Here is a 12518-nt window from a genome sequence, read left to right on the forward strand (position 1 = left end):
CGGGTTTATCCTCCGGAACGGCGAGTCCAGGATATACAGGCTTTGATTCCCATCTTTCAGCAGTTATCCCGGGTTTCGGTCAGGTTGACGCTGCGGCTGCTGGGGCTGATGGCTTCCTGCATCCTTCTGGTGCATCACGCCCAGTGGCGGATGCGGGCTCTGCAGTGGGACCTGAAGTTTAAGTGGGCCCAGCATCAGGGCAACCTGTCCGACCATGTCTTGATCTCAGAGGGCACTGCAAGACAACTGCAGTGGTGGCTTGCGGACCGCGATTGGGTCAGAGGCAGATCCCTCTCCCTTCCCCAACCGGAGCACGTTGTTGTGACGGACGCGTTCCTCCAGGGCTGGGGAGGCCACTTGGGAGAGGCAGAGATCAGAGGCATCTGGTCTCCGGCGGAGTCCCGGCTCCATATCAACCTGTTGGAGCTCCGGGCGATTCGTTTGGCACTGAAAGCGTTCCTCCCCTTTGTCAACGGGAGTGTAGTGCAGGTGTTCACGGACAACACCACCGCCATGTGGTACTGCAACAAGCAGGGCGGGGTGGGGTCGTGTACCCTTTGCCAGGAGGCTCTGCGCCTCTGGCAATGGCTGGAACGTCAGGGCGTGACTGACGGTTCAACACCTGTCAGGTTCTCTGAACGCCAGGGCGGACGAACTCAGCCGTCGGTGCTCGATGGATCACGAATGGCGTCTGAACTCGGACGTGGTGCAAGGCCTCTTTCGGCAATGGGGAGAGCCTTGGTTAGATCTATTCGCCATAGAAGAGAATGCGCAATGTCATCAGTTCTGCGCGTTGGAGTTTCCAAGACGGCACTCGCACGGCGACGCCTTTCGGCGCGAGTTGAGTTGCGGTCTGTTATACGCCTTTCCGCATATACCACTTCTGCCCAGAGTGCTGAAGAAGATCAGGCGCGACCGGGCCCAAGTCATCCTTGTGGCTCCGGACTGGGCTCAAAGGTACTGGTATCCCGAGCTACTCAGCATGTCAGTCGGTCCCCCGATCCGCCTGCCCCTTCAGGAGGACCTTCTGTCGTAGCAGCAGGGGACGGTCCTCCACCCGAACCTGTCCAGCCTCCACCTCCATGCGTGGAGATTGAGCGGCGACAGTTGAGGCCATTTGACTTGCCTCCTGAAGTCTGTGATGTGATTCTGGCAGCCAGGCGTTCCTCCACGAAATCGGTATACGCCTGTCGGTGGAACAAGTTTGTGGCATGGTGCACAGCAAAGGCTTTGGACCCTCTCTCTGCCCCTCTTTCTGAGGTTCTTCTCTTCCTTCTTTCTCTTGCCCAGCAGGGCTCTGCTCTGGGCACTATCAAGGGCTACCTTTCTGCCCTTTCGGCCTTTCTAAGGCTACCTGATCAACCTTCTTTGTTCAAGTCCCCCATTGTAACAAGATTCTTGAAGGGCATCACACACATGTATCCACCTGTTCCGTTTGTGATGCCTCAGTGGGACTTGAACCTGGTTCTAACTTTCTTGATGTGTGCTCCCTTTGAGCCACTTCATTCCTGTCCTCTCCGTCTCTTAACGTTAAAGACGGCCTTCCTGGTTGCCATCACCTCTGCCAGGAGAGTGAGTGAGCTCCAGGCCCTTTCTGTCAAACCTCCTTTCATGTCCATTCATCCAGACAAGGTGGTTCTGAGAACTAGACCTTCTTTCCTGCCCAAAGTTGTCTCTGCTTTTCACATCGGGCAGTCCATCACCCTCCCTTCCTTCTTCCCGCCTCTGCATCCTTCAAAGGATGAAGAGCGGCTTCATCGTCTGGACCCAAAACGTGCGCTTTCATTTTATATGGATCGCACACGCCAGTTCCGGGTGGACGACCAACTGTTTGTTGGCTACGTGGATGCGAAGAAGGGACGGGCGGTACATAAACGGACCATCTCTCGGTGGGTCGTTCTGTGCATCAAAGCGTGCTACTCTTTGGCTCGGAAGGAGCCCCCTGTTGGGCTGAGGGCCCATTCCACTCGGGCCACGGCGGCTACTACTGCCCTGGGCCGGGGAGTCCCCTTGCAGGACATTTGCCAGGCGGCTACGTGGGTCTCGCTGCACACCTTTGCGAGGCACTACTGCCTGGACAGTCAAGTCCGGAGGGATGGCTTCTTTGGCCGTTCTGTCCTCCAGGACTTTCTGGTGTAGGATTGTATTGGTTCGCAGACCCACCACCGGGGTTGGTATTGCTGGGGTATGTATTCTAAGGTAAGGAATCTAATACTAACCTGTTTCTTTCAGATGAACAAGTTACTTACCTTCGGTAACGATATATCTGTAAGAAACAGTAGTTAGTATTAGATTCCTTACCGTCCCACCCATCCTCCACGTTCTGCGAACTGATACCTAGGGTTAAGGACATCCCTTTCAGGGCCCTAGTTTCTCATGGCACCAGTGTTGGTTCTCACATGGCTCTGCGTGTTCTGGCGCGGAAAAGCTGTGTGCAAAGAACTGACGTCAGCGCGCGGAGGCGGCGTCTATATACTCCAGCGACGTCATTACGGCGCACGGCGCCGACGACGGACGCGGAGCCGCAGGGGACGCCTGCAGACGACGCCTACCGACACGCAGGGGTACTGCTACGCAAAAGTTTCCGGATCCAGACTGACGCCAGGGGATATTCTAAGGTAAGGAATCTAATACTAACTACTGTTTCTTACAGATATATCGTTACCGAAGGTAAGTAACTTGTTCGTTTCTGCTAAACGGAGGTTATTTTAAACTGTTTGTTTTTGTTTATGAAATTGTAAATACCTTCCTAGTGTACATACCTGCCCAATACTTAAACCATTGGTTAGAGTTGCCAACGGACCAATTAGCATCACACTGTAGCACCAGTGATATAGCCTATGGAAAAATCCTAACTAAAAAGAAAAGATAAGGAGGTCACAGATTGTGCTGTTCTTCACAAAAGGGAAGGAGAACGAGTGTAAAATGTTGTGTAGCAGATATATTGAAGAGCACCATTGTAAATCAGGTTCTATACAGTTGTTAAATGTTATCTACTAAACTCTCTTTTTTGTTTCACCCATAGGCAGTGGATCTTCTGGCAAGGCATCATCCCAGGAGAGGAAGTCCACCCCTACTCCAAGAGAACTGGCAAATTCTAAGTCCCCACATACAACTGTTCCAGAGCATCACCACCCCATGTCACCCTATGAACATTTGTTAAGGGGAATGAGTGGTGCAGACTTGTACCGGGGACACATTCCAGTAGCATTCGATCCTTCCGGTATTCCCAGGGGAATTCCATTGGAAGCAGGTATGCAATTTGTTTTTCATTTCAAGAGCAGTAGGGCAAAATGCTGTATCACATGAGTTTTTCGATGCCTGGGGCATTGCTTTTGAACACCCTCATGCAATGGCAGATGCAATTGATGAAACTTATTTTATACTAAGTGCTGTTTTTTAGCTTCAGCAAAGTAACTCACATGAAAAGAAATTATTAATGTCTTAAGGCGTATTACACCTCATACTCTTAATAGAAGAATCTTATTCAGGTCCACCACATGTACACATCTGGCATATTACTAATTACGCCATAACAATGCAACATATTCACTGACTTTGTCATTGTTTCCAGCATAGAATGTACCCATCACACTCAATAGCAATGCAGAGATCTCTGACGGTCTTGCCTAAATTTAACTAGATAGGTAAATGAAAAGAAAAAGTTAGATGAAAAACGAGTATCTAAAACAAATTACTTGTCAGTTTTGTTGGATGAGGTGAAGATGGGTGATGAATAGACTTTAAATAAGATTTTACTGTATACATTTTTAACTGAACTGTTTAATAAGACAAGATACAGGAGGAAGTGTTCTCTTTCTCATTGAACAATCCGGTTTCATAATGAACTATTTGTTGACAGGAGAATTCCCTTTGCTTGTAAGTCAAAGGAGCAATGTGGCGTGAGGGCTCTAGTGTCAAGCGGGTCATCAAAAGCTGTACCGAACAGCATCCTGATGAATATTTTAAGATGGGATCCAGTCTCAATGGAATCAGCTCCCCCCCATTTTTCTAACAACTTCTGGCTTGGTTCTAAATTGTTGGAAAGTTAGCATCATTACAGTGTTGAGTGTCAGGGGCGAGGATCTGGACTGAACACCTTTATTCCAAACAGGGCTCCGAAAAGGAGATATAACATTTTATGATGTACTGGTCATGACCATCCCTACAGAGGGCGCTCAGAGCTGCACAAGCTTTGTCCATGTGTTTGAATGGTAGACAATTGCAGGCATTTGTTCAAAATGATCAAGCACACTTTTGGTGGAGGCTAGTTTCACTCACAATGATAAGCAAAACCTTTTGTTTCACCAGCAGTCAGTGAAGAGACCTCCGCAATGAGGTATGTGTCACCTTCACTTCAGCCACAGCAGGGCTCTGCGTTCTAACAAATATTGTGATAATCCAGGGTATGCTTACTTGGTACAGTCCAGTCTCAACACAACCAATGCCATCACACTACTCGGAACACTGCTAAAAGTACTAGAAAACCTCCTTATCCCAAACTCTTTGTGCTCCTCAAATATGATATGTTCTTGAATATTTTTTTGTCATGACTTATGGTGAATTTTCCACTTACATTATCCATTTATTTAAAAATGTATACATTATTTGTTACTATTGATGTTTCCAAGTGTATTCAAGTTTTTTTTCTTTTTTTGTCATTGCGCCGGTGGATTGTATTTTCTGTTTACCAGAGGTGGAATTCAAGATTTCAAGGCAACCTTATGTCGTGTTGTAATTAGTAGAGCTTTTGTCCATTCTACCAGTAACTCTTCTCTCCTTTCTTCAGGTTGCAAGTTGTGATTTGAGATGTGTATGGAAGGGTACATTTTGTGGAAAGAGGGGATGGGCTTGTGTTTCAACAAAGCGTTGTCACAGCGTATATGTAGTCATAGAGTTGGCTTATGTCTTGACTAACTTAACCCAGGAAAATCTTCTGGTTTGAGGGATAAAGCTCCATGTTTTACTAATTATGGATCACTTCCCTTATCCACTCTTTGTATCCATTACGTACATGTACATCGGTGCCACTCAAGAGTCTGTACAGAGGTTATTGGTCGGGTGCTGTCTCTGTCGGCACTCTAGTGAGATGTAAGGGTGCTATGTAGACATAGACACCTGTGAGTAAAACCCACATTACAAGCGAGTATCTTGTGTTTAAAATACCTCCTTAATAGAGATTTCCACTAATCTCCTGTTGATTGTTTTTATTTGACAACTCTTTCATTGCACATTATGAGCCTATTCACAAAAGTTTATTGGAGTAAATAAAGTAGTTCTCCGATAGTACTCTTATGTACCCTTTCATGTCTTTCTGAACTGTCCTCTGATTAGAAAGGACTGTGCTGTTTGCACTTGTACTAAGAAGGAGTTGGACATTCTCAGATCTGTTCTCAAAGGCACGAAGATTACATACAAGAGTACTCTCTGTAGTAGTATTTCCGATACTTACATATTCTCTTTTGAATCCATCCCTTTCAGTTGTACATTAAAAGTCAAGAAATAATTCTCCGTTTTTGTTTCAGCTGCCTACTACCTCCCGCGGCATCTTCCGCCGAACCCCACTTACTCCCATCTGTATCCCTCTCCATACCTCATCAGAGGATACCCGGACACAGCCGCCATGGAGAACAGGCAAACCATCATCAATGACTACATTACCTCTCAGCAAATGCACCAAAACGCCGCTGCTGCTACGGCCATGGCGCAGCGGGCAGACATGCTGCGCGGACTGTCGCCCCGGGATCCCTCGTTGGCCCTCAGCTATCCAGCAGGTCATCGAAGTATGACAAACTAACCAGGCCTGCCCCAGTGTTTTTGTATAATTGTTTTGCCCATTTATGTGCTGTTTGCTTGTCTGACTTCTTGCTTGCAAGCTTGTTGACTTCTGATAAATGTTTGATACCTGCGGTGACTTAAAACTAAGGTGAAATGGCACAGTGCGTGAGTGGAAATCACTCTTTCCAATCCCCACTCTATAACCTTGGTATTTTTTTATTTTTACACATTAAGACCCTTTCCTCGTGGAAGGCTGGGGAGAAGCCCCCACACCTCCTTCTTTTTGCAGTCCTCTGCATTGCATGATTGATAGGTGGGTGCGAGGATGAATGAAGGGATGGATACATGAGCTGAGGTGTGGAGTATGGAGCGGTTGTAGGAATAGCATATCCCGTGTCTCAGCCTATACATTGAGCCGTCGTCTGCTTCGCATGATTGACATCTGGATGCTGGTGACTCTTGAATGCACGAATGAACATGAGTGAATGACTTTGTTTAAACAGATGGGTAAGTGGCAATGATTAAAACTACAGAGGCAAGAGGGTTCATTTTGTTAAATCTCAGTATGCAGGAAAATACCAGGGGCCACATCACAATTGCCTTTTCTGGCACAGCGCAGAGTGCCTGTACTATGCACATGCAGGGCATAAAGAGAATTTAATAAACCTGAAACTCCAAGGAGTTACTGCTTTATTTTAAGACTGTACAGCTCGGAAAGATGCACTCTTTCCCCATAAAAATAAACACTACCTTGGAGAAATAGCGACTTAGATTCATTCGTTCTCCGCCATTCGAGGGCATAACACAGGCCCTGTTTCAGAAAAGTCCATCATGGTACGCCCTCCGTCATATTTTTATGTGTCCAGTTTTTTATACCCTACTTAGTTGTAAGGTAGGAAGTCCCTTTATTGCCTATCTTCTCTGGGTGCCAGCAGTGTATGGATTTTAAGGTCTTCCCTGCTTGATACTCTTGAAGCACTGCTTTATACGTCATTTGATCTCTTTGAGGCAGTGGTGACCGGGATTGGCAAAGCCTGCCTCCCAGAAATTGCTTTTTTCTAGCCAATCTAAAGGGCCCCATTCTCGCACTGTACAGCATGTGATGAGTATATTCTACCCAAGAATTAATGTTCTATATACTTTTCTACTGGATCTCAGGTCATTTTTTGCAAATACAAGTCTATACATACAACTCCAGTCACCCGCACTCTCTTCACTTGCAACCTCCCCATCTACACACCATCCGTCTCCTCTTCTCCTCCCAGAGCATCAGCACACACACCTTGTAACCACACATGCCTGCCACATATTCATGTGGCCTATAAAGTTTCTGCTGTCTCTCTTGGCAAGGCATGTTCTGTGTAAATCCCTCTACCACCTAAAAAATAAATAATTCATTTTAGAAAGTATAATAGCCTTTTGAAAACACCAGTAGCGGGTCATGCATATCCCCTCTAGAGGAACGTTCATCTTTCAGCTGTCTTGGCAGTCATTGTGGTCCAAAGCTCGACCCTTCATTTTTAAAAGCTGCTGGAATCTGCCTGCATCAGGATTCCAAGATGTGCAATACATTTTCCACCGTGCAGTCCCCCCCCCCCGTGATTTTCGCCAAATAAAGCCTGGTGCAATTAATGCAAAGAAATACTGCCTCTCCAATTCTTGGTATTAGTGTGCAAAATGTGCATGATTTGGGTTCCTGTAATTATGCAAAATTTCAGAAAAATTATGCAGCAATATCTGAAATGCAAATCTGGCTCTTAGTCATGTATATTAGCGCGAAATGCGTCCAAAGAGGACTCATTTCACACTAACAAATTGCTCCCAAAAAACTACAAACTTGTTTTCTGATAATTTTTGTTGTTCCGTGCCCATTTTGCAGTGAATGTGGCGTAATTAGGCTGGCGAAAGTTCAATTTCACCCAGGCATAACTACTTTGTTAAAACCCATTCTCTGATCCAGAACTTGGAATAATGTTATAATACCACACTGTGCAATATTGGTGCTAACCCAGTACATTATTGCCCATCGGGCAGTCGTAGCAGGGTCCCTGATGTTTACAAGTTGCAGAGTACATCAGAGCAAAAGTACGCTCTAGAGATCTACCATAGGCGCCTCAGGTTAGACATTGTAATGTAGTGGTGTACAGACCAAGAATCCTATTCTGAATTCTCCAACCTTAAACAATCCATAAGTGACAAAAACAACCAAATACTTAGCCTGAATCTCCTTTTTCTGCGCTCTCCTGTAATAAACACAACCTATTAGGGTTTACAATAAAGCAACATCCTTGGTCCTTGGCCTTGGTACCAGTCATATTAATTGTTACTTGAGTCCGAAACGAGCAACGTATTTCTCATTCTTGTTCAGGTGTATTGTTTCAATTCCTATGTTTGGACCTTTCTTGTGGCTTGTATTTTGCAGCTGTTGTGGCCTGCTTGTAGAGTGCCAGATCTTTGTTCTTGTTGTGCTTGCTGCAGTGCAATTGTTTTTACTTCCTAACAAGTTAATCTGATTTTCTCTTCAGGAATAATTGATTTGGCCCAAGTACCCCATTTACCCGTACTTGTCCCCCAAGGCCCAGGCGGATCCCCTGCGTCCTTGGACCGGATGGCGGCATACATGCCTGCAGCACCCCAGACCTTCAGCAGCAGACACAGCAGCTCTCCCCTTTCCCCAGGTAAGTCATGCAGCAGTATCCGAAAGCCAGAGTTCAAGAAATCTGTTTTATCTTGGATTTTGACATTTTCTTTCTAAACCGTGTCAAATATTGATTGGGCGCGGGTACATTTTTGCACTCACCATGAAGTTGGCACACCTTACCAAGCTTGCCAAGTTTGTTGCGTTTTACCCACTAGCCTGCATGTTTCTTCTACAAGAAAGCTACTTTGCTCCATTTTGCTTGCACAAGAAAATTTCCACTAAAGAATACATTTTCTTTTTTATGCAAGATCATGTTTTCCCAGGAAAACACCTGCAAGAAATTTCTCTCAATAGAATTTTTTTCATTGTTTTTACTCCTAATGTAAGCCAACTTTTAATATAAACTTTCTAGAAATAAATGTTTTAAGTGTTCAAAATTTGCTAATGTTCATGTAGGTTGGAAAGTAAAACATTGGCAAGCGTGCCATTTTTAAATTTCCTATTTGGAAACCTATGCAATATGCAAAAATATGAAAACAAAGGAGTATCTCAGCAGCCTACACGCCCCAGATCCAGCCCTGAACTGCACTCCTTTTCTGATGGCTTGGAAATGTGATCAGGAAAAATGTTGCGACTAGCAGTGCAGCTGAGCGATTTCCCGATAAGGTATCCTACGGCGGCACAAGCTTAATCTAAATGGCACCTGAATAGACAGACTAATGAATGAAAATGGCAGAACAAAGCCCCCTGTGCATATGTATATAGTTTATTTATTGTTAAAAACTTGACTAAAGAGAGTCAGCTGATGCTGTTTCAGGGCAACATCAAAGCCCTTAACTGCAAGAGCTATACAAGAAGTCCTAAGAACCAGATATTCATGGTTTTTATAATAGTCACAGTTCTTTTGTATTGTAGCAGTCACAAAACTTAATAAAGGAATATATTCCTCTCTGAACAGTGGTAGAAAATGTTATTGCCATATTACTTAGTGGTACCAATTTGGTTAAGGACACTTGAACCTACGTGCCGGGATTCAAACTTGCGTCGCTAATAAGGAGCAACTCGATGATGAAGCACACCACATTAAATGGGTATGGATGCACCATCCTGTTAGCAAACCCTTCAGGAAGAACTAGGTCACTTCTCGAACGATCAAACTACCTAGGCCCAGCAATTAGTACATAGGGTTTGCATATTGTGTATTGACATAAAAAAGGTAATTGGGAGCGCTCCTGCAGTTCACAGTCGGTCAGTATCACATAGATCTTTAGATTTACATAAAATAATTATATGATAGACAATGAATGATGTGCGGAGGCATGTGTTTTACAATTGTTATATGAATAAATCTGGATTATTTCTTAGGAAAACTCCCAGCTTCTCCCAACCTACAGTTGAGGATCAAAGACAATGAGAAGTAAAGATAATTACCCACTGCTTAATTTGAGCTGGTGGTTTCTGGTGTTCGGCACCGGCACGTAATTGTGAACACCAGCACTTATGACAGTCTGCCTCATGGAGGCGCTGTTTATGTAATTTAGAGGTGAACAGAGCAAAAGCTGTTTATAAATTCAATATACATTAAAAACACTTTCTGCTGCCCAAGCCATTCTTATAGCTTTAGGGGCCTGGAATAGGCTGAATTGGCACACTTGTCAGAGTGTTACGGTTAATAGTCGCATAGGTATTGTAGTTGGCAGTGCTGGCAGGGGCAGTGGGTGGGTAAAGCTGCAGTGGCTACCTGGCGAGGTCCCTGGCACATATTACAAATTAAGCACTGCAATTACCCACTCAGTTAAGCACACAAGGTGGAGCTGAACCTCTAACACCTAAACCTAAATACACTGCCAGGATGACCTTTGTTTCATGAAGACTTTATCTAGATCACATTCCAAGGTAACCACAGACTATGAAAGGATTACTCCATAGATCAACTGAATGTAAATTCTTCCCTTATGGATATCTTGAAAATGTGGCACAGATATGCCCTACTTGGAGTCCTTCCTGGATCAACATTTGACATCCCCTGCTGAAGTAGTTTGCCCACCAAGACTGCCTTATGTTGTTTGCCCTTGAACAAGTTGCTGCTCTTTTGTCCTGAACAATTGCACCAGCTGGAGCACAGCCTAGTCTCATTTGTATACCTGCATGGTCGAACAGCTCTCAGTTGAAGAGTCAAGAAACGTGGGACTTCATTTTTAAAGTCCTTCAACACAATCACCAGAGTCACCCAAAACACAGTAATTAGCTTTGGCAACACGCCTGATTTTGTGCCAGCTTTCTCTTTAAGGTGTACTATTGTCAACACTGCTCTGTGTTTTGGTAGGCCTTAAAACATATGTTTTTCTTTTTGTTGGGTTTCCTGTACCGTGAATGTAATAATAGTAATGCTCCTGCGAAGAGGGAATGACAATGTCTGATTTGCTTTGCCGGCACTGTTGTATGACACTGGAAGGTTGACCCAGTTCTTGTTCCATCCCAGCAGGCCCCACACATGTTTCCAAACAATCTGGAGCATCCGTTTATGATCGAGATCGGGAAAGAGATCGAGAAAGGGATCGCGAAAGGGAACGTGAGAGGGATAAAAACACCCCGACGGCATCTAATGTTGAGCATGCTCCGATATGGAGGCCAGGTAAGCACAGCAAAAGTCCAGGTGATCAAATTACTGGAAGTGTTTTGTGTCATCTGAAAACCTGTACTCAAGCCTTGCTTTACATTGGATCCAATAACAGAGATCCATGGGCCACATGTGCCCTCACTACTGGAAGTCTCAAACTGTGGGTTGTTTTCTCCATCTTCTTGTATTTTTCAGGTACAGAGCAAAGTAGTGGCCGTATGTCCTCACAATCGCACAGCCATCAACCCACCCCAGCTTCTCCTCGCACGCAGCATGAAAACATCCAGCAGCGGCCAAGCGTACTTCACAATACGGGCATGAAAAACATCATGACCTCCAGTGAGAGCAGCACTCCATCCGTCTTGCGGTAGCTATCCATATTTTATACTTTGTTGCTTACCTGCAGGGGTCAAATAGTGCTCTTAGGGGAAGGTGCACTTTCTACTGTGTGCTTTGCGGACTTTGTGCCGCTTCGTTATTGCCAGGGGGCATTTCGCCACATGCACTGCAATGCCTGATGAAACAGTGCTTCAGTTTTAAGTTGTGAAATACCTGTCAGTAGAGTTGGAATGGGGGCAAAGACACAAGGAGAGATCCCCTGTAAAAAAAAGAGAGCAACAGTGGCAATCACCATGGGGCAAATGCCAACATCGAGAGTGAGTCGATGTTTGTCCCTCGGCTAAATGTTTGGAAATCCTACTGCATGTCCTTTTTCGTCAGCATATTGTACGAGCCAATGAGCCATTTAATGATTTCTTCCAAGAGAGAATTATCTGACCTCTCTTTATGTCCCTACGTCAACATATAGTATATGGTGTAAATGTCAGTTGTCTCGCCTTACAAAAAATCCTCCCACTTATCCACATCAACCACAGTAGCAGCCCAATCCATGCACCTTCAGGAAAATCATCTCCTGTGGCCTTGTGCCAGAACTGCCTTTAAACATTCCACTCGCTCCCTGTTGGTGACTTGATTAAAACGTGTTTCCTATACCTGCAGAAACAGGCCCCTCACAATGCACCAGTTGCAGCCCTTCACTCACTGTCTGCCCATCCGATCACTCCACAATTATTTGAGCAGATGAAATGGAGAAAGATCACTGAGGCCAGAAGTCCAAACCACAGGTCTGGAATGCTCTCAGTGTGAACTTGAGATACCAACTGAACTACATTTGGTGCAGGAAGCGTTTGAAGACAGAAGTGTTCATACTTTTATACAACAGAGCACAACACAGAACAAGGGGTGTCTACTAAGGCATGGCAGACCTTATTTAACTGCCCTTCTATCTGGATTCTAAACTCCCCACCCTATTCCTCTGTGTATCCGTTCACCCATCTCTCAGGTGGTCTGAAGTAACCAAAAGTATTCACCAAGAACTACATGGAACTTTTTAATAAAGAAATAAAACAAACATTTAATTAGGTGTTAATGTCTTTGCAGAGTAGAAATTTTCTAGAACTCTTTGTTTTAAGGTTTCAC

At 44.9% G+C, this 12518-nt stretch overlaps 1 protein-coding gene across 15 annotated transcripts in view; it reads left to right on the forward strand.

Moving 5' to 3' along the window:
* The window catches only part of NCOR2 (nuclear receptor corepressor 2), a 1233371-nt gene that overhangs the window by 1146439 nt on the left and 74414 nt on the right, over window positions 1-12518 (forward strand). For 9 of the 15 annotated variants that reach the window (XM_086942885.1, XM_086942883.1, XM_086942892.1 and 6 more), the window contains 5 exons: window positions 3026-3253; window positions 5526-5783; window positions 8304-8456; window positions 10902-11054; window positions 11235-11406. In XM_086942885.1, the coding sequence (XP_086799011.1) occupies window positions 3026-3253; window positions 5526-5783; window positions 8304-8456; window positions 10902-11054; window positions 11235-11406 (964 nt within the window). The remainder of the gene's footprint in view (window positions 1-3025; window positions 3254-5525; window positions 5784-8303; window positions 8457-10901; window positions 11055-11234; window positions 11407-12518) is intronic. The other 6 variants (XM_086942887.1, XM_086942891.1, XM_086942896.1 and 3 more) reach the window with 2 other exon arrangements.

The sequence above is a fragment of the Lissotriton vulgaris genome, chromosome 11 (assembly GCF_964263255.1).
Source record: "Lissotriton vulgaris chromosome 11, aLisVul1.2, whole genome shotgun sequence".
NCBI lineage: Eukaryota > Metazoa > Chordata > Amphibia > Caudata > Salamandridae > Lissotriton > Lissotriton vulgaris.